Here is a 22,562-nt window from a genome sequence, read left to right on the forward strand (position 1 = left end):
ATGACTAAGACAGCCTATATGGCTACCAAAATCCAGTTTCTCACTCCTGAGAAAAGGCTGACAGTAGCACGAATGTTTCTTTAAAAAATTGCATCCAGTCTGTGTTCAAATTTTTATCTTTTTTCCTCTTTAAATTTTTTTTTCCATGTAAACATTGATGAGTAGGCAGTCTTTTTCAAGGATTGGTTTAATCTAGGACTCAATTAGGATTCCTATTGACTTATCAGTATTGAAATATTCTTTGTATAAAATGTGCTTATTCTTTTTGAAAACAAACGTATTCATATCTACATGTGTATTGTTACATTTATCTGTAATAGCTCTGAAAAGATACACAGGTAGTCCCTGACTTACCACGGGGTTCTGTTCTGATGACTGCATCATAAGTCAGTACAGACGTAAGTCAGACACCTCATTTTTTTTTTTTTTTAGATTTCATTATTATTGCCTTTTATTATCAGAATCTTTATAAATCCAATCTTCGTCTTTGGGAGTTGGCATGAGAATGATAACATCAGCAAATTATGCGCTGCAACATTGTATGTAGAACATATTACTAATGATAAAAAAACAAAAACCAAACCCATTGCCATCAAGTCGATTCTGACTCATGGTGATCCTATAGGACAGAGTAGAACTGCCCCATACAGTTTCCAAGGAGCGCCTGGTGGATTCGAACTGCCAACCTTTTGGTTAGCAGCCCTAGCTCTTAACCACTATACCACCAGGGTTTCCACTAATGATAAGATGTACAAAAATAAAATCAATGGACAGTCATAAGTGCAGTTCATTGTAACTCGGGTATGTTATAAGTCAGGGACTACCGGTATGAGAAACCAGTAAGACTGATTGCTCTAAGGGAGCACATGGGAGATGGGAATGGGATTTGGAAGGAAATACCTTATTCTATACAGTATATCCTTTTTTAAAGTTGAAATTGCCCCCTGTGTATCTATTACTTATTAAATTTAACTATTAGAAGAAAGAAAAGTTTGGTTTCAACAGCATATAATTTTAAAGACCTTCTGTTCTCTTCACAGTGATATCCTGAGAGAAGATGGGAAAGGGCTGCAAGGTTGTAGTTTGTGGATTGTTATCTGTGGGGAAAACTGCAATTTTGGAGCAGCTTCTTTATGGGAATCATACTATTGGTAAGATCTTTCTCTAGTTCCTCTCTGGGTTCTGGGAATTGACACGGGTCTTTTGTTGGCCATGCTAAACCTAAAGATGGGTGATGGTACACAAAAGCAAGATGTAATCCAGAGAGACCGAAAGGGCCATAGAAGCCGACAGAGATTGAGAAGGAAAAATAGGAGAGAAAAAAAAAATCTTGATGTTATTGAAATTCAGTAGTGATCAGTGTGTGCGTGTATATATATATATATATATATGGAGCCCTGGTGGTGCGGTTGTTAAGTGTTCCACTTATATATATGTAAAATCTTTGCATATAGGTGGTTTCCTGTACATTTACATAATGAATAGTGGTCTAGGAGTCACAGAATCACTGACCTAGAAATATACTAAATGATCTCATATTCTTATTTCAGACATGACTTTCCAATATTGCTGGGTAGATTTTAAAAAGCTACTTTCTGCAGTGTGAACTAATTTTGTGAACTGCATTATCTCATACAATGAATTAAATCATTATTGAATACTTGCTGCATGACACGGGCTGTGATTAGGCCTTGTGAGGATGCAGAGGTGAAGAAGATCACATCTCTGCCTTTAAGGAGGTCATGCTTTCCTAAGGAAGACAAGGCATTACAAGTTAGAATACAACGAGGTTTCTATTAGAGAAATAAGTAAAGAGTCATAGGCCTTTAAAGCATTCATCTTGACCAGTAGCATAGAGCACATTTCTATCGTACTTTTACGGACCATGTTGATGAGCTCTGCCTTTGCCTTTGGCTCTGATGGAGAAAAAAATGGGGCCACTTGGTTGTTGAAGCTGCTTTTAAAATCAGTCTAATTTTAATTCCCCAATTTATGTATTAAGTTCTTTGACTGTTGTACCAGTTACTTTTAAAAAATATATAATAGCAAATCTCATTGCCACATTGTTATTACTACTTTTATTTCTATATGGAAGAAATATTTTTAGAACGCACTTTGTTCATTTACTATAACAACTACCTTTCTTTCTTTTTAAAATATTGTATTTTTGGTGAAAGTATACACAACAAAACAGGTTCCCATTCAACAATTTCTACATATAATGTTCAGTGACATGGGTTACATTCTTCAGTTTGTATCAACATTCCCATTATTTCCATTCTACTTATTCTACTCCGATTAATTTTGTTTCACAGCCTCCCAAGCTTCTCATCTGCGCATTAGAGTAACTGTTGTCTATTTGGTTTCATATAGATAATTTTTTAAAAGAGCACAGTTCTCGAGGGTGTCATTTTTCACTTTTTGAGCTATTTAGTTTAAAGGTGACTTCGGGGATAGTTTTGCTTCAAGGTTTAAAGGGTATCTCAAGGTAGCAGTCTCAGGGATTCCTCCAGCCTCAGTGGGCCCAGTAAATCTGGACTCTTTAAGAATTTGAGTTTCTTTTCCACATTTTTTTCCCCTTTATATCAGGATCCATCTATTGTGTTCCTGATCCAAACATTTGGTAGTAGCAGTCGGGCACCATCTAGTTCTTTTGGTCTCAAGGTAGAGGACTCAGTGGTTCATGGAGACAGTTAGTCCTGTAGTCTGGTTCCTTCTCAGGTTCCCGGGCTTTCTTCTTTCTCTTTTGCTCCAGATGAATAGAGACCAATAGTTGCATCTTAGATGGCCACTCATAAGCTGTTAAGACCCCAGATATTACTCACCAAGCTAGGAGGTAGAAATAAACTTTAAGAACTATATTATGCCAATGACTGTATTGTCCCACAAGACCATGATCCAAAGTCTTCAAACCAAAAAAATTAATCCCATGAGGTGATTGGTAATATCTAAATAGTATCAGCAGCTATAGTCCCTTTTTATTATAATTTTTTTTGGTTGTGGTTGTTGCAAAATTATATATAATGTAGCATTTGCCAATTCATCCTTTTTCTTGTGTACAGTTTATTGGTATCAGTTAGGCTGTGCAAACTTCACCCACATTCAGTACCACCTTTCCCATCACCATAAACTACTACCTAGACTACCTGACTACTACCGAGAGAATGATTCCCCTCTTTCTCCTCCCCGTAACCACCAATGAACACTGGTCTCTGTATGTTCATCTACTCTTGTCATGTAATAAAAGTGAGATCATACAGTGTTTCTCCTTTTGTAGTTCTTATTTTGCTCAGCATAATGGCCTCCAGGTTCATCCGTGTTGCAAGATGATTTGGGAACTGATTTTTTATGGCTGAGTAGTATCTATTGCCCTGGTGGCATAGTGGTTAAGTGCTACTGCTGCTGACCAAAAGATTGGCAGTTCGAATTTACCAGACACTCCATGGAAACCCTATGGGGCAGTTCTACTCTGTCCTGTAGGGTTGCTGGGAGTCGGAATCAACTCGACAGCAGTGGGTTTTGGTATCCATTGTATGTATGTACCACATTTTGTTTATCCATTCATCCGGTGATGGGCACCTAGGTTACAACTATCTTTCATCTTGAAGATAGTAAAATAGAATTGTGATTATTATATATGGTAAATAGGGAACCTAGAAAGCCGTTTTCTAAAAAACAAGAGAGTAGTGTAACAGTTGATAGTGAGTTATCCAAAAAGAGTCATTTCTTTTTAATTGCAGGAATGGAAGATTGTGAAACAATGGAAGATGTGTATATGGCTTCAGTGGAAACTGACCGGGGAGTAAAGGAACAATTACATCTTTATGACACCAGAGGTCTACAGGAAGGTGTGGAGCTGCCAAAGCATTATTTTTCATTTGCTGATGGCTTTGTTCTTGTGTACAGTGTGAATAACCTTGAATCCTTTCAAAGAGTGGAGCTGCTAAAGAAAGAAATTGATAAGTTCAAAGACAAAAAAGAGGTAAATGGAAATGTTAAAAATGCCAAATGTGAATTGTAATACTAATTAAATGGTAGCAGGGACTTTTGGGTAGTTTAATTATTTAAAAGAATTAAATTGTATTCACAGTATCTGTAATCTTCAGAGTTTTCTTCTTAGCCCAGTAAATACAGGACTGATTAAGACCGATCAGGACCAGCATTTGACTTCTGCCTTTGCTTATTGCCATGTTGAATTTTAAGGAGTCCACATCTTGACTACTGTGCAGTTTATTTCATGTTCTTTGGGGTCACTAATTTGTAAGGATCTTTGTGGTCTCACTGGCTAAATAGAATTCTTGTCTTCAGCCTTACAGAACAGACAAACAAAAAACCAATAAGTGATACTTGGATTTTATCCTTTTAGGTAGCACTTAAAGATCCATATGCCTTACCATGGTCTATAAAGTCCTATGTAACCTGGCCCCTACTTGCCCTTTTCACGTTATCTTTTATCATTCTACTCTGCTTTCACTACACCCCAGTGACACTGGTCTACTTTGTTTTTCCAACATAATGGTTTTGTTCCCTCATTAGTCCTTCGCTGGGAGCACTCTTATCTCAGATCTTTCTCCAACTTTCTCACATGGCTGATGCTTCATCATCTAGAGAACCATGTAACATACTAGATAAGAACATTGGCTAGATGCACTTAACCTAGATGTTTACATTTTATTTATTTCAATATGCAACTTTTTATTTTGAGATAATTGTAGATTCACATGCAGTTATAAGAAATAATAGAGAGATCCTTACCCAGTTTCCCCAAGTGGTAACATCATGCAGAGCTTTAATATCACAACCAGGATATGGACATTGAAACAGACAAGATACTGAACATTTTCATCACTACAGGGATCCCTCGTTACCCTTTTATAGCCACACCTAACTTCCCTCTTACCTCACTCCTTTTTAACCTCTGGCAACCACTGATCTGTTCTCCATTCCTATAATTTTGTCACTTTGAGAATGTTATAGAAATGGAATCATACAGTAAGTAATCTTTTGGGATCAACTTTTTCCATTCTGCATAATTCCCTGGAGATTCATCCAACTTTTTGCATTGATATCAATAATATCTGCTGGCTGAAAATGATAGTAGTTCCATTTTTCTTCATATGAAGGAGGTTGAGGATCTTTTGACTTGTTTTAAAATGGCCACTTCGAATGCTTTGTTGCCAGTGGACAATTGGGGGACAAGGTGAGAAGGGGTTCAGCTGAAACACTGTTGCCCTGGGGCATCTTAACTTTCACAGGTTGGAGAGTTGAGGAGAAACCAGCAAAGGAGTCTGAGAAGAAGTGGCCACTGAGGTAGGAGGAAAACCAAGAGATAAGGGCATCCCAGAAGGCAAGTAAAGCCAGTACTCTAAAAGGAGGGAGTGGTCAAACTAAGTCAGATATTGCAGGAAGGTCGAAAATGCTAAGGACTAAGTATTGGCCAGTGCCTTTAACAACATTGAGGTCTGGACAAGAACAGCTTCAGTAAAATAGTGAGATGAAGTCTGATTGGAGTGGACATAAAAGAGAATTGAACACAGCAGACATAGCTCTTTGAAAGAGTTTTGTTGTAAAGGGGAACAGTGAGGAACTGGCCTAGGAGCTGGAGAAGAATGTGGTGTAAAAAGTGTTTTTGTTTTTTTTTTTTTTTAAGATGAGTGATAACGTTTGTGCTAATGGTAATAATTCAACAGAGAGAAAACAGATGATGTAGGTGAAGGGATACTTGCTGGAGTGACATCCTCGTCCAAGACAGAGGATGGGTTGCAGAGCAGTGTACATGGGCCTAGAAGATGGCAGGTTGTTAGATGTGGAAGGTTGTGGACGTTCTCTCCTGATTGCTTCTGTTTTCTCACTGAGACAGATGGTCATCAGGTGAGAGTAAAGTGGAGAAAGGGAGAGATGTTGGAAGTTGGAGGAGAAAGGACCAAGGTATGAGATATTGTCTAGTTATAGAGTAAATGGAGGAAATGGAGTACATTTGCTGGAGAACATCAGCCCACTTGAAGTCAGAGGTTATGAATTGGGACCTGCCAGCAGTATCGTGTATTTTTCTCTAGCCACATTCAAGTATGTAGTGTAGGCACAGGGTGGGAGTTTTGCTAGGTCAATCTGATAGGATAAAATGGTAAAGCGAGTGAATGAAAAGAAACTAAGGAAGAAGTGAGGAATTAAAGGGGGTAGAGAGACAACGATAAAGGTTGTAGAGCTATTGGGATTGTGGTGTTTTAGAATTGTTGGACTCAGAGTATTAGGTGTGAACTAGAAAGGTAGGAGGAGGTGATGGCCAGAGTGGGATGCTTGGAATTGAGATCAGGGATGGGAGTAGTTATTGTAATGACAAGGTCTAGGATGTTATCATGGTAGTGAGTGGCTGAGGTAAGGTGGATGATAAGATCGTTGTAGAGGGCACGCAACTGAGAGACCAGGGTTTTGGAAGGGTCACCTACATGGCTAGTGAAATCACTAGGAATTAAGAGTAGTGTGGGAGTGCCCATGAGCAGCACGGGAGTGTAATAAGCAGCAAGAAGGAGGGGTAGTAGGGTAGCCTAAGAGCATGAGCCTTCAGCAGGCATTTTTGGGGAAAGACATTGTTGGAGGCAGTACTGAGGGACAAGGAGGGCACTTTAACACTCCCTGCCCCCCAGCCCCAGTGGTAGTGGTAGGAGGGTAGTGGTAAGGAAAGCAAGGTTGAAAGGGCTGCAGGGCTGAGCCAACTTTTAGTGAGGCAGGAAGGTGAAGGGAATATTCAAAGCAGAGGTAGTGGGAGATACAGGAAGGTTTTTCAAGGGGGCAGAATGGAAGTTTCTGCAGTTGGGGAGGAGGGGGAGAAGGGAGTCAGACTCGGGGATGTACATGCAGATGAAAATCTGAGTGATGAAGAATGACAGGAGGGCTTGAAGGGAGAACTCCTGCTGAGGGATGGAGGAGTCCGAGAGTTGTCAAGAGAATGGGAGTTCTGGGGCCTGCTCCTCAATCCTGCAAGAAGATATGGCCTTACTTGGAGTACTGGGGAATCTAATCATTATCTGTATCCTAGATATTAATTTCCCAAATGGGTACTATTAATCGGTGAGTTAAAACTTCATCAGCTGTTAATTTGAGCATCAGCATTTTTAACAAAAATGCCTTCTGGAAAGAGGAGTGAAGTGCTAGCCTACTGTCTTACCATTCAGGTTACACTGCAGATCAGTATTGATGAAGCAGTTCGTTAAACAGGACAATTATCCTGATTTCTCCATTTTGTTTAGGACTGCCTTTGGCAAAGTATGAGTGTCTTAGTTAGCGAGTGCTGCTGTAACAGAAATACCACAAGTGGGTGACTTTAAGAAACAAATTTATTTTCTCACAGGAGGCTAGAAGTCTGAATTCAGAGTGCTGGTTCTAGGGGAAGTCCTCTGTTGGCTCGGAGGAAGGTCCTTGTCTCTTTTGAGTTTCTGTGCCTGGGCGGTCTTGGTGTGGCTTGGCATCTTCCTTCCCTCATCTCTGCTCACTTGTTTAATCTCTTTTATATCTCAAAAGAGACTGACTCAAGATACACCCTACATTAACCCTGCTTCATTAACAAAACGAAGACAATCCATTCCCAAATGACATTATAACCATAGGCACAGAAGTTAGGATTTATAACACATATTTTTGGGGGACATAATTCAACATAACATTCCAGCCTTTGGCCCCCCCAAAATTCATGTCCTTGCCACATGCAAAAACACATTCACCCCATCACATAATCCCAAAAGTTTTAAATCAACTCCAACTCCAAAATCTCATCTTCTGACTCACTTAAATCAAATATAGGTGAGACTCTAGGTGTATTCCATCCTGAGGCAAAACTCCTCTTCATCTGTGAACCTGTAAAATCTAGAATACAAGTTTTATGTTTCCAAAGTGCAATGGTAGAAGAGGCACAAGGTAGACATTTCTATTACAAATGGGAGAAATTGGAGGGAAAGAAGGGATAACAGGCTCCAAGCAAGTCCAAAACCCAGCAGAACAAATTACATTGACTCTCAAGGTTTGAAAATAATCCTGTTCTCTGAGACCATGTGGGCATTGGCCCTGCCCTCCAGACTCTAGGTGATGGCCACACCCTCTGGATTCTAGGTGGAGACCGGTCAGCCCTGGGCTTCAGCTCTGCTTCCGCCCACTGGGACAGCAACTCTGCTCCCTCAGCTTTGGGTGGCCCCATTCTCATAGCCCATTTGAGTGGCAATACCACCTTCTCAGCTCCTCGAAGGCCCTGTTCTTCTGCCCCTTGGGCATGACGGCCCCATCCCTCTGGCACACCTCAACAGCGGCCTCACACTCCAGAAGCTCCAACTCTCTGAAACCTAGGAGGCTGTGGCACCACCCTTTTGAAATCCAGAGGCCTTGGCCCCACCCTTTGAGACTGAGGCAGCTGCTTCCCCTGCTCCTTCCAATAGTTCTGCTGATCTCTGAGCTGCTCCAGGGATGGTTCTTTTCTTGGAGGACAACAGATGTAGCTCCTTTGGCTTGTTTTCTGCCTGTAGAATTCCAAGAGGCAGACAGCATTCCCTCTTTCTGTTCCTTCTCTGTCCCCTTCAGTCTAAGTTGATGAGTTTTATGCTGTGGTAGTTGGTTAGATCCACCAGTCACAGGTTTGTGTAGCCATGTCCTTGGTGAACATTCTAGGACACGTGTCCTTAGTTTGTACAACAAAATTTTCCAAATCTTTTAAGTTCTGTTTTCATTTTGCACAGTTCATTCTGAAGTCCATCTCTTTCCTCTCACATCTTATAACCAGCCTCTTTAGATCTTTAGAATCTTCTCAGCCAGATATTCATCACTTATAAATTCTATCTTCCACCAAACATTTGAACACAATTCAGGCAAGTTCTTTGCCGTTGCATAAAAAGTATCGCTGTCTTCCTCCATTGCCCAATCACATGTTCATCATTTTCTTTTAAAGCCTCACCAGATGCACATTTAATGCCCACATTTCTAGCAACATTTCTTTGCTGGCACCATATGTATTCTCTAAGATGATAGAGACTTCCTCTATACTTTCCCCACTTCCTTCTGCGCCCTCATCAGAATCACCTTTGACATCCATAATTCTACCAGCAATCTCTTCTGGGTAATCTAGGCTTTTACTATTCGGCACCTTAACTTTTCCAGCCTCTACCCATTACCCACTTCCATAACCACTTCCACTTATGAGGTGTTTGTTAGAGCAGCACCCTTACTTCTCGGTACCAAATTCTTTGTTGTCTAGTGCTGCTATAACAGAAATACCACAAGTGGGTAGCTTTAAGAAACAAATTTATTTCCTTGGTTTAGGTGGCTAGAAGTCTGAATTCAGGGTGCCAGCTCTAGGGGAAGGCTTTTCCTGTGGACTTGGAGGAAGGTCCTTGTCTCTTTGAGCTTCTGCTGCTGGGTGATCTTTATGTGGCTTGGCACGTCCTTTTCCCCGTCTCTGCTTTGCTCGCTGTTTAATCTTTTTTATATCTCAAAAGATACACCCTACACTAACCCTGCCTCAGTAACAAAACAAAGACAACCCATTCCCAAATGGGATTATAACCACAGGCATAGAGGTTAGGATTTATGACACGTATTTTGGGGGGCCGTAATTCAGTCTGTAACAATGAGAATGATCTTCTTAATCCATTTTCTTTCAGGTAGCAATTGTTGTGCTAGGAAACAAACTCGACCTTTCCGAGCAGAGACAAGTGGATGCTGAAGTGGCACAGCAATGGGCAAAAAGTGAGAAAGTGAGGCTGTGGGAGGTAACTGTTACTGATCGGAAAACTCTGATCGAACCCTTCACTTTATTAGCCAGTAAACTCACCCAACCTCAGAGCAAATCGAGCTTTCCTTTGCCTGGCAGGAAAAACAAAGGGAACTCTAGCTCTGAGAACTAAAAATCATTAATTCCACAACTGCTTATTAGTGATTACCTTTAAGTGTCTGTGAACATGGTTAAGATAATATTTAAAACCCCTAAGGAAGTAATTAAGCACTTTAGGTTACACTTAAAAGATCTGGCCTATGTTTATTATTATTGCCTGATATGAAAAATTTTTCTCATTCCCATTCTTTGAAACCTGTTCCTGAAATTAGCGCCTTTGTTATTTACATTTACATTATACTTGTCAAAACACTAAAATAAAGTTTGGGTGGTATACAGATACACCTAGGTGTAACTTTTTCCTTGTTTCATAAACTGTCATCCTAATTCTGTCTCAGCTCAAACAAAACTTTGTTTCTAAAGTTCACTAATCATCTAATGTCTAGGGTTACAAAACATAACATTTCTTGTGCATCTGTATTGGATCAACAGTAAATAATCTGGGCACTAAGTAAGCTGAACTTTCTCTTGTTGAGACTTTGCAAAATGGAACAAACCCCATAATTTAACTTACCTCAAATTGTATGTTTAACGTGACTTGGGATAGGCAGTAAGTAGATTCATCACTCAAAGACTTTTTTTTCCTTCTGCTGGACCCCGGTTGATATACCAAATATTAGAGGGCAAAACTGTTTTGTCCTTCTTTTGAAAATGGCTCAGAACTTAAGGACAACAAAGCTTCCATTTTCCAGAAGGAATACTATACTTTCTGAAATAGTTTTCTGGATACCTAGCCATTCGGAATAAAATGTATCATAAAAATATAAGGCTACAGGTAGCCTTAAAGTTAGATAACTGGTTTTCTGAAGATTTCGGCAGGATGTGAGCAATGGGGTAATTGTAGTTAGAAAGCTGACAGTATTATAACTAATTTAAAAAGTAGGAAGCAAGCTACTTATGGTTTCAGCTATGAAAGCAGTTAACTATTTGATTTAAACAAAATATGAAATAAGCTATTCAGCGAAGAACATGTTAAAACATCTAGTAAATTGTCACATCTTAGAGTATTTTTAATATGCTCAGGTGGCTCAGTTCGGTGAATTCGAGCCAAGAATTACTGCATATATAGAAGGCATGACAGTTACAAATCAGCTAGTGCTACGACCGTATAAGTTTATTTTTCATCAAAAAAAAAATCATCACTTGGATAAGTCACCTTCTGCCTTCTACCCCAGTTATCGAGTATTGATCATTCTAACTTCTTCCTATGCATTGTACATTCGTGGATAAACATTGTTAAGATTATTTTAAATAAATGATATGCTAGATCACCCTGCAGTTTGCTCTTTCCTACTGAATACAACTAAAATCTAAGTTAGTATACATAGAATTACCATATTCTTTCTAAATGCTGTCAGCTTAGGTGTGTCTTCATCCTGTGCACCTGGGTTTTTCGGGGGGGAGATACAGAGAAGTAGAGCTGCCGGTGTGTAAAGTATGTACACCTAGGTACTGCCAAAGTACCCTCTGATGTGGTTGTACCAGCTGATCTATCCTCTAGCTGCAGCGGAGACCTGTCTCCCCACGTACTTGCCACCACAGCATCTGCAAGTTAGGAAGTCCTTTTAAAACGATAGAGCTCATCTTTGAAAGATGATAGGTTAGGTTATATAACCTTTTCTAAGACATTTCGAACTCTACCCTGCAAGGGTGTTATATAAATTAGAGTAACGTACCAATCCTAACATAAGTGCTTGGTAAATGATACCTATTTATATTAAGTCTGCAATTACTTCTAGGCTATTTTAATAGTAAAGATCAATCAATTTTAGAAGAAAGAATCTGCAGACTGCAATCAACATGCAAAAGAGAGTAAACGAACACAACGGCATGGGTGGTGGTTTTTAATATTGTTTATTAGCACAGTAACAAATGCAGACTTAAGTAGTCCACAACATATAACCAATCCACTGAGCGACTCCTGTTCCACGCCTTCCAGTTAACAGCTTAAGGTATTTCACTACAGGTTTTCACAAGTCCTGATTCAAACCTTTAATCTTTTCACAATAAAGTAGATTGGCATATAAAATAAAATACATTAACTACTCATTTCCTATATGGTATCTTACAGCCACGTGTCCATTTTATATATATGAGATGACAGTCTCTAAAAACTCTGTTAAATATCAGTGTTCCCTCCCGAGGAGGAAAAACAAATTCCAAATTTTCTTTAATAAACAAAAAAGTGTGTTGTCTTGGAAGGACTTTACATAAATGGCCATGTGTATAACCTGTACAAAATTAAGCTGTTTTAAATTTACATACTACTAGCAACTGAACCCAAATGTCTAAATGTACATTCTTCTCTGTACTACATTTCAGCTAATATTGCAGAACTAATGACAGTTTTAAAAGTTGCTATTACCAATTCTGTCTACTGTAGCAAGATACCTTAAGTTACAACAAAATCTTAGGAAATAAGACTGAATAATATCTGTTATAGAAATACCCTACTCTTTACCAACTCCCACCCTCCCCCAACCCTTCAAAATCATAAGCAGCTCTCTTCTGTGACAGACAAATAACGTAAGAATTGTGAAAACCCAATTTATGTAGCGTATCTCTTGGTCCACTGTCTGGCCATTCTGTCATGTTCTGCTCTGTTGGTCATATACTGAGTGGCAATACTTCCCACCAAAGGGTCGGCTGGAAGAAAAGAGTGGACATTACTTATCCAGAAGGAAAAGAGTATTTTCAACTTTAGCAAATCAATTAGTGACAACTTGAGTGGAAATATGCAACAAAGTATTTGTGATCAAACTCATCTATGAAACCAAAAAAGAAAAAAACAACAAACCCCCCCTTGTTGTCAAGTCAATTCTGACTCATGGTTACCCATGTGTTACAAAGAACTGCTCCGTAAGGAAGGTTTCCTTAACTGTAATTTTTATGGAAGCAGATCACCAGGCCTTCCTTCCACAGTGCCACTGGGTTGGTTTTAACTGCCAACCTTTAGCAAGCAGTCCAGGGCAAAGCGTCTACGCCACCCAGGAACCTTATCTTGGAACGCCACCCCACTATTCTGGGTATTTTTCCTTCTAGGTTTTAAACAACATAGCATGGATGGGGGAAGAGTTCTTACCAAAGTAGAATGCTGAGGCTTTAGTCCTGGTCTGGCTTCATCTCCTTGGTTCATTCCATTTCTCTCCCAACAAACTACACCCAAATGGAGTTTTTTTGCTCTTACGTGTTAAGTTCAATAGAGACTGGCATGTTCAAGGCTCCAGGCTACAATGAACACCCACTATGTTCATATGACCTTTCACTCAATGCCACCAATTATGGCACTGTGATAATACTGTGAAGTCCTTGGGGCTATTGCAATGTACACTATTTACCTCTACACTGTTTACTTAGAGCCAGGTTGCCAGGTCAAAACCTGGACCTCCAATTAGTACAGTGTTGCTCTGAAACGTAAATAGAACCTTTATAAGCAAAACAAGTTATTTTTCAGATGAGGAAGAATAAGCAAGCTAAAGAATTATTAACCTTACCAGGATTACAGTCTGTAAGAAGTGAGCAGATAGAAAGGAGGACTTTGGAAATAGTTAGTGCTGGACTCCAGTTATCTTTCAATATGTCCAAGCAAATAACTCCTTGACTGTTAATATTACAGTGGTAGATTCTTGTCCGAAATGTAACCTGAAAAAATAAGGTAGTGTTAACTATTTAAACAGCAAACAATGAAATGCTTTACACTAAATTACCTTCTCAACTGAGTGGCCCTAATTTAAAACAACAAAAACAAAACCTGATTATTTTGTTTTTAAGAAGGGAAATGAAGTTGCAGTTTTAACATTGGGTTTAACTTATTTAAGCATTGAATTTAACAAGACAGGTTAAGAGACTGTTTAATAAATTTGAGATTATAATTTCACCTCAATTCTAATCTCAGGGATGGTCAATTTTATTTTAAAAGTGATATCCATCGACAGACTGCAAGGTAAGCACAGTACTTCTCAAATTCATCTTTTACAGTTTTAATGTTTTAAATCTTTTCCTAACATTTCCAGGTTTGAATAGCTGTTTGCTGACCTCTTGTGTTAACTGGTAGTACTACACTGCCTTGAAGCTTTGGAATCATAAATTCAAACTAAGGTACAACATAATCCGCTGCTGTTGTGTCGATTCCAACTCATAGCGACCCTAAGTGACAGAATAGAACTGCCCCATAGAGTTTCCAAGGAGTGGCTGGTGGATTCGAACTGCTGATGATACAGTTAAAACAAAATGCTGATTTAGCAAACAGTGACCACGTACCCAAAAAGCTGTTAAAAAAAAAAAAAAAAAAAATGAAGGTGAGATCTGTTTCCACTTCTTCTGACCCTTACATCAGATCCCATGCCATCCTATCCAAGAATTTACCACACCGGAGTCTCCATGAGTGGGGAGCCAGTGATCGGTAAGGACCACACGATCAACATATCAAGCCAGGCCACACGAGCGTGGGTTATTTCATTTGGTCTCCTAACTTTTTATTTATAGGGCACACTGAAACACACTAAGGTAAAAAATCACCTCCAAGTCTGCCGCTTTTTAAAATGACCGACTTCTTTGTTGTTGTAGTTTGAAAGTTTACAATTCAAGATAGTCTCTCATACAAAAATTCTTCTCATTGTTATGTGACCCTAATGGCTCTCCCTATACTATGACAGCACACTCCTCCTTTCCACCCCTGATTTCCCGTGTCCATTCAACCAGCTCCTGACTCTCTCTGCCTTCTCATCTCGCCTCTGGACAGAAGCTGCTCGTTTAGTCTCTTGTATCTACTTGAGCTAAGAAGCACATTCTTCACGAGTATCATTTTATGTCCCACAGTCCAGTCCAATCTTCGTCTGAAGAGTCAGCCTCGGGAACTGTTTTAGTTCTGGGTTGAAAGAGAGTCTGGTGGCCTTGCTTTCTGGGGTTCCTCCAGTCTCAGACCATTAAGTCTGGTAAAATGACCAACTTTTAATTACTTCTTGCTGCTGTACTTGTACCTGTATCTGGCAGTCTAGCCATCCCCCAGAGGTTTTCCTTCTGACAGTGTGAATGAGAATCACGGACTGTTGCATCTGATTTGGGCAATGTCCGCCTATCCCAGATGGGAAAAGCAAGACCTGGAGATAAGGATTTGAATAAGAGCCAAAGATGACGAGAGACAGAATCCAAGGCTTTGGTAGGAGATTCTGATTCTCTAATTGCTTTAAAACCCAAACCAAACCCATTTCCATCAAGTTGATTCTGACTCACAGGGACCCTACAGGACAGGGTAGAACTGCCCCATAGGGTTTCCAAGGCTGTAATCTTTTACGGAAGCAAACCGCCACATCTTTCTTCCATGGAGCGGCTGGTGGGTTCGAGCTGCCGACCTTATGGTTAGCAGCTGAGTGCTTAACCACTGCACCACCGGGGCTCCTTCCTAACTGCTTCTGTGCATGGACATTCTGACACCATTTTTAGCTGTTCATAAACTTTTTTCCCGTAGGGTAGAAAAGAGGGAATGAATTTTGGATTGCTGACCATGTTACTATAAATAGCATGACTTTAAAGACCATCAAAACAAAGCCCTTACACCTTTGAAATTATTGTTATATCTGCCACCACCTCTATTATTAACTATTTAAATGTTTTTCAGATTTACACACTCTTAAAAGCTTAAATGCATTTACCACAAAATGAAATTATACATCACTACCCTAATTGGAAAGCCAGCACTGTTGGCTGTAAGTGGAAGGTACCAGTAAACTACTTACCACACAGAAGCAGCTCATGCCCCACTACCAGGAAGCTGATCCCCTTAGGAAACAATGATTTCTAGCCTGGTTGATCCATACAAGTGGAAACAGGCTCAGAAGCGGGGGATGAAGAGGGGTGAGAGTAGGGGTGGACAAGACAGAGGTGGAACCAGGGCTCAGACCCTGGTCTGGGAACTCCAGTCAGGTACAAACACATCCAACTGCCTCAGGGCCATTAAGAAAGGGCCATTAAAAAAGCCAGTTGCCATGAAGTCAGTTCCAACTCAGGGTGACCCCCTGCGTTACAGAGTAAGAAAAGGGGGAAGAAACCAACAACAAAGCATTTACCTCTAGAACTGGGCTCTCAAATGAGGCAGAGCCAACCCAAAGGAGTGTTCTGTGTATATTCAAATGTAATCAGATTCGTTAGCACATAACAGAAATCTGCTAGTATTTGTGATTAAAAACTCAATTAAAAAAACCTCAATAGTCTCTCTCTTATGGGAATTAGTAAATTTTAGCATAAACCAGGGGAATTTCTTACCTTTGGAGGCTTGAAGGGATATTCTGGTGTAAAAGTGATATCGAGGAAGAATACACCACCCTCATACACAGATCCTGGAGGCCCTAGAATGGTTGATCTCCACTCATAGATGTTATCGCCTTTAGGACCAGCACTGTGAAATAATACATCAACAGATAAGCAGATGTTGGCACCATTCCAGCTTTTACAGTGTATCAAAAAAAGAAAAAGGGAAGGATCGCTTCTCTCCTGTGTTACTGTGTGGATGTATCTGTCAGGCAGATTCTAATGAAGGCAGGACTGCAACACCCATCAGCCTTTAGTCAAGTACACTGGATGATGAAAACATTAAAACCATTCTAAGCCTTCGTAGCTGTGAATAAGCAAGAAACATTTCAATTCTCAAATCTCTCCTTTACACATCATAAGAAAAGGTAAACAGTACTTTAAAAAGAGAGAAACATTTCACACGAGTGAATCAGTGCCAGATAACAGTTGTTGCTCAGAGCTACACAGCAGAGCTATATCGTTTCCGGCAACCAGTTTTAAGTATAAAAGCTTCACTTCCATCCCACTAACTGTGGCTCTCCTTCCTTGCCTTTTTATCTCCATAATCTCTCCCTAAAAAGAATCCAATAGATGGCAGTACTTTTTACATTATAAATTGTGTTGGGTGGGAGAAGGAGAAGGATGACAAATATCAAATTATAAGGTATTCAATGTTCATTTCTATGTATATTAAACTCTATAATCACGGTTCTCTAAATTCACAGTTGGGATGTTAACCCACTCCTTACCCGTTAAATCACTGTTATTTACACTTGGTTACACCGTAATTTGGCCACAATACTTTCCAAAGCATTTGCTCTACTAGTTGTGCTGGTTTCTAGGGTGCCTTTTATTCAAGTAAATTAATAAGCAAATTTTTTGTAATTTATCCTCCGACTCTTAAAACCTATGAAGAGCGTAACATACCCACCCAAACTACTATGCTTAGTATTACTCTGGTATGAGGAGAGAGAAAAAGACACCTTGTGAAATGGTCTTAATTCAAAAATACCTTCTCACAGCCTGGCTATCACATGGGGAAAGGTACAGAGTGGCTAACTTAAAAATTTTCATCTCTGAGCTTCTCAAAGCTTACCTATTAACAGCTACTTCAAGAATAATGATGTGTGTCAGCCCAGCAACAAAAAAGCCTTTACTTGGAGAGACACGTGTATCTCAGTCAATACTTAGAGTAACTTCTACAGAGCAGAAAAAAACTTTTTTAAATAAAGATATAATGTGAATTGGATTCATCCTCTCACACACTGACTGAATGCCCAAGTACTAGGCAGCGCTACATGTCAGGGGTATCAACACTGAACAAGACAACCTCCTTGACTTCAAGATGCCCTCTGCTAACTGGTTAAAAATCAGGTTCAAGTACTTTATTTAAGAGACAGAAGAGGAGGAAGAGGGTGAGAGAAAAAAAAAGCCAAAAAAATCCTATCAATGTCCCTATTTCTTCCCTCATCCCTACCTCAGATTTCTTCTTCAATCTTAAATCTGGTGGGGGGAGGAGCAACAAAGACATACATTATGAGAATCAGCTTAAGAAAGAAAATCATGCAGAAAACTGGGGAAGAAAACATGATGTGGTTAAAAAGGAGGGAGAAACACGGAAAACAGAGTAGGGCTGGTGGGAAGAGACTGGCCCACGGAGGCCAAGAGGAGGCAGGAAGAGCTCAGATGCTGACTCAAGCACTTACTAGCTGTGTGGCCTTGAGCTAGTTACTAAACCTAAACCTAACTTCATCCCACCTACCTCACAGGAGTGTTCTGAGAATTAAAAAGACATGAGATGAGAGAGAAGGAGAACATGCAGTAACATCTCTAACAAAAGGACACTACCCTGCTTACTGCTTCATCTCTAGGGGGTAGAACTGGTGCTTGTTCATCTGATGTTTGCTTACACGCCTGCATGTTTGCATCCAACGTATGTACTTGGCAGAAAGTCTACAGGCGCTGGGTGACACAGCCATGACACCTGTTTTATCAGACTGCCGTTAACTGAAAAGTGGCTAAGTTAGTACGGTGAAATCTGTGAGAGCCGGAACACGACAGAACTGCCTGGTTTTTCTGGGTCTTGCAAGTTTTCTTCCTCTGACAGGGTGCAGTTTTACCACTTTTCTATCGCTCATTTTAATGGAAAATATTTTATTTTTCCTTCTCTGACAGGTTTCCGCCTTACACGGTTCCAGCTTTCGCAGGTTTTGCCGTAGATGAACACAACACTAATACAGAGGTTGAAATAAATACATGAATGATCTTTTTTTTTTTTTTTTTTAAATCTAGTTCATGATATCAAAGACTTAGAGGCAAAATGCTGTCATCTACTCCAAATGCTTTTTACAGATGAGGAACCAAGGCCGGGAGGGGCAGCGAGGCCCTCTGAACTCAGGGTTGGTTGCTGGTGGCTGCTGTTCAGTATTCCAAGCTGCCTCCTGAAGCACCAGCGACCCACAGCCATACTGCTGTGTTCGTGTGATGGTGCTAAGAAACCACCCAGAGAAAAAAGAGGGAGGTCAGTCTAACCCTGGAGGTGACACGCTGACAAGGGCCCGGTTCTGCAGGGCCGTTAGTACAGAGAAGAGATAACAGAAGAATAGAGAAGGTTTACAATGTGCCACTACAGGCAGATTTTATATATTTTATAGAAATTCGGAGGTCCCAAATTTCATGGTTCATCGAAAGAATCTGTAGAACTTTAAAGACTCCTGGGGCCCTTCCCAGACCTACTGAGTTTACACTATCCAGAGTGGACCCAAGAATCTATGTATTTAAAAAGCTCCCCAGGTGAATTGTAAGCTGGTGGTTTGCATTTGGGAACCACTGGTACAAGTTACTGAGAGTAGGACAATCAGAACGTAAGTTTAACATTTTACAGCTTGTCACCTGTGATTAACTAGAAATCCAAATCAAGATTGCTACTTGTTGATTTCTTTCAGTTTGGGTGTAAATTTCTCTGAGTTCAAGAAAAAAGTGTGGGGAAAGGACACTAGGGGATCAAGTGAACAACAGGAACATAAACCTGTTGCCGTCAAGTCAATTCTGACTCATAGCGACCCTACAGGACAGAGCAGAACTGCCCCGTAGGGTTTCCAAGGACTGGCTTGGTGGATTCGAACTGCCAACCTTTTGGTTAGCAGCCGTAGCTCTTAACCACCGCACCACCAGGGCTTCAACATAAACGTAACTATATAATAAAAGCAAAGAAAGGAAGGTGAACTTCTGAATAAAAAATTGTAGATAATCATTTAAAGCAGTGACTGGATGAAATCATATCGTTTTTTCTCATATGAATTTTCTTAATCAGAGAATAATTATGATATAAAACCAAACCCTCTGCTGTCGAGTTGATTACAACTCATAGTTGAACCCTATAAGACAGAGTAGAACTGCCCTATAAGGTTTCCAAGTCTGTAATCTTTATAGAAGCAGGCTGCCACATCTTTCTCCCATGGAGTGATTAGTGGGTTCGAACTGCTGACCTTTCAGTCAGCAGCCAAGCGCTTAACTGCTACAGCACCAGAGCACCTTGATTATGATATAAAACCAAACTGTTGCTGCCCAGTCGCTAAGAGGGGCCTAAAAATTCGATGCTTTTTAAAAAAGTCCTCACTGGAAAAGTTAGGCTCTACTGGTCTAGAAAGGCAGAAAGAAAGTTTGGGGGCAGGGGAGCTGGGAGCAGAAATTCAGGACTCTCAGCAGGCCACCGTGAGAACAGGGGCTTGGTTCACAGAAAGGTCTGTTCCAGCACTCCTCTGCCCCGCCCATTTCTCTAGTCAAATAACTAACCAGGTTTGCCCTCAGGTCAGCTAAGTATGCCTTTACCAGGCTTCTGGAATGTGCTTTGAGTTCCACGGTAAGAAATACATGTAAACTTCAATTTCAAGCACTGGTTGAAATATATTTTAGAATGGCACGTAATTTAGTTATCAATCAATCCAAATAATTACAAAGTATGGAAAATCCTGTGGGGGGTGGGTGGGAGGGTTGAAATTAAGGTATCAAGGAAAGATGGGAATAAAAACTTGTACTTCATAATTTTGCATGAATTCTACTGTCTGTGCCTGGGCGTTTCTTCTGATCAGGATGCTCTAAACTTGGCCATCTCAGTTTTGCGTAAGATGATTTTTAAAAGAACAGCCCACTATTTAAGGTATCATCGGGGTTATAGAGACTAGCATAAAATTGTGTCCTTTAAGAAAAAACAGGCGGGGACAAGACGGCAGAGTAGTCAGATGCTTCTGATGGACCCTCTTACAACAAAGACCCGAAAAAACAAGTGATTAGATTATATATGGCAATCTAGGAGCCCTGAACATCAACAGCAGAGTTGAGGAACCGAACTGAGACCGTTTGGAAGCAGCGAGGAGTTGCCAGACCTGACCCAGTGAGAGCCTGAGCCCTTCAGGCCTGAGCAGCTCGTGGGTGAGCGGTGAGGCAGGGAAGCAGCTGCATTCAGGAGGCGTGTTTTCCGCACTGGGAGAGACCCAGCGCCAGAGAGTCTACATGGCCACCCAGAACCAGTGAGAAGCAGCCCTCACTGGCAAAAGATAAGAAATTGTGTATGGCTTACCATGCGGATCAAAAACCTCTCTCCCATTTACCTCCCCGCTCCCTGCTCTGCACTGGGTCCCAGACTGGCTTCAGCAATTGCCGAGTCCCCCAGGCAGGAAGTAGGATTCGTCACACACACGGAGCCATTTTCCTGGCCTTGTAGAGTGAACAAATTAACAAATGGGAAAAAATAAACTGCCAGCTCCCCCAAGCCAGGAACCCATGGTAGGCACAGCTCGTTTACCTAGGCACAGGCATAACAGATCCATGGACTTTGAGTGCCTTTCCCCCTGCATAGACTTGTGTGGGCCCATTTCAACAGCGTAGGCCCTCACTACCACTGTACAAGATATACTGGAACTCTAACTTCAACTGTTTCAGCTGCGAAGTGGCAGGTTCTTGACACGTGATACTGCTCTGCCCATTAAGGAGGGTCTTCACCTACCCACATAAGAGGCCTGACGACTGGTGGTGGCTCCACCCACACCACCTAGCCACCTGCGAAAGGGGCCCATGAATAAGAGGTGCCCCCCAGTCCTTACAGCCAACAACATTAGGTGCTCATCGTCTGGCTGCAAAATCCACCCACCTACACGCTCAAGGGAACAGGGACACGCCTTCCTCCTGGACACTCGGAAGCAGCTGTCAGCCCCCTGCCTTGCTCAGTGTGTGTCCCCCTGCTGCAGCCAGATGCCTGTGCCTATACCAATCATCCATGCCTGTCTAGGACTGTAAGTGAGAGCCTACACCACACACTTGGCGGCTATCTACCTGGGCACCTGAGCTGAAGCCATACAGGAGGAGTGGGTGGACTCCTGAGCTCACATACCTAGTAACAGATCTAACCACCTGGTGACAGGACATTAGAGCTTCAAAGGTGCCAATAATCAAACTAGCTCACACAAGCAGCCTTTTGGGGCATATCAAAACTAAACAAAAAGCTAGGACACAAGAAGCAAACATAAAATAAATAAATATAATAACTTATGGATGGTCTGGAGACAACAGTCAGTATCAAATCACATAAAGAGGCAATCCATGATGGCTTCAGCAAACTCCCAAAATAAGGAATCTAAAAATTTTCCAGAGGAGGAAAATTTCTTGGAATTACCGGAGGCAGAATACGAAGGATTAATATGCAGAACTCTTCAAGAAATCAGGAAGGAAATTAATCAAAACGCAGAACATGCAAGAGATAAAATTAAAAAGATTAGAGAAGAGCATGACAAATTTAACAAGCTGCAAGAATCCATAGAGAGACAGCAATCAGAAATCCAAAAGATTAACAATAAAATGTCAGACAACAGAAAGTCAGAGGAACAGAATTAAGGCAATGGAAGTCAGAATTAGTGAGACTGAAGATAAAGCACTTGACACCAACATATTTGAGGAAAAATCAGATAGAAGGATTTAAAAAAGTGAAGAAACCCTAAGAATTATGTGGGATTCTATCAAGAGGAATAACCTACAAGTGACTGGAGTACCAGAACGGAGGGGGATAACAGAAAATACAGAGAGAATTCTTGAAGATTTGCTGGCAGAAAACTTCCGATATCGTGAAAGATGAGAGGATATCCAAGATGGTCAGTGAACCCCACATAAGGTAGATCCCAAAAGAAAGTCACCAAGTCATATAATCAAACTTGCCAAAACCAAAGATAGAGAATTTTAAGAGCGGCTAGGGATAAAAGTCACCTACAAAGCGGAGTCAATAAGACTAAGCTCAGACTACTCAGCAGAAACCACTAGTACTGAAGGGATTTCAGAACATAGAACAGGATGGAATACTACCAAACTCATTCTATGAAGCCAGCATAACCCTGATGCCAAAACCAAGTAAAGA

General features: G+C 40.7%; 2 protein-coding genes across 3 annotated transcripts in view; one reads left to right on the plus strand and one right to left on the minus strand.

Annotated features, from left to right (window-relative positions):
* The first annotated feature begins 786 nt into the window (after positions 1-786).
* Positions 787-11,567, plus strand: NKIRAS1 (NFKB inhibitor interacting Ras like 1). 2 transcript variants are annotated; one of them, XM_004377381.2, is made up of 3 exons: positions 787-1,151; positions 3,741-3,982; positions 9,642-11,567. In XM_004377381.2, exons 1-3 carry the CDS (start codon positions 1,058-1,060, stop codon positions 9,882-9,884), a joined length of 579 nt encoding a protein of 192 aa, XP_004377438.1. In that variant the 5' UTR covers positions 787-1,057; the 3' UTR covers positions 9,885-11,567. The 2 variants fall into 2 exon arrangements, with proteins under 2 accessions (XP_004377438.1, XP_023588033.1); XM_023732265.1 differs by lacking the exon at positions 787-1,151 and having other exon boundaries at positions 3,478-3,982.
* Positions 11,568-11,706: 139 nt separating this feature from the next.
* UBE2E1 (ubiquitin conjugating enzyme E2 E1) overlaps positions 11,707-22,562 on the minus strand; it is an 81,768-nt gene continuing 70,912 nt past the window's right edge. The window contains exons 4-6 of the mRNA XM_004377382.3: positions 16,133-16,265; positions 13,366-13,513; positions 11,707-12,517 (exon numbers count right to left, since the gene is read on the minus strand). Of these exons, the coding sequence (XP_004377439.1) occupies positions 12,420-12,517; positions 13,366-13,513; positions 16,133-16,265 (379 nt within the window). The 3' untranslated portion in view covers positions 11,707-12,419. The remainder of the gene's footprint in view (positions 12,518-13,365; positions 13,514-16,132; positions 16,266-22,562) is intronic.

Source organism: Trichechus manatus, unplaced genomic scaffold (assembly GCF_000243295.1).
Source record: "Trichechus manatus latirostris isolate Lorelei unplaced genomic scaffold, TriManLat1.0 scaffold00049, whole genome shotgun sequence".
NCBI classification, from domain to species: domain Eukaryota; kingdom Metazoa; phylum Chordata; class Mammalia; order Sirenia; family Trichechidae; genus Trichechus; species Trichechus manatus.

Coding starts and splice junctions, on each gene's coding strand:
- NKIRAS1 (XM_023732265.1), top strand. CDS start 3,638: ATGGTAAATAGGGAACCTAGAAAGCCGTTTTCTAAAAAACAAGAGAGT. Junction 3,983..9,641: donor AGTTCAAAGACAAAAAAGAG/GTAAATGGAAAT, acceptor ATTTTCTTTCAG/GTAGCAATTGTTGTGCTAGG.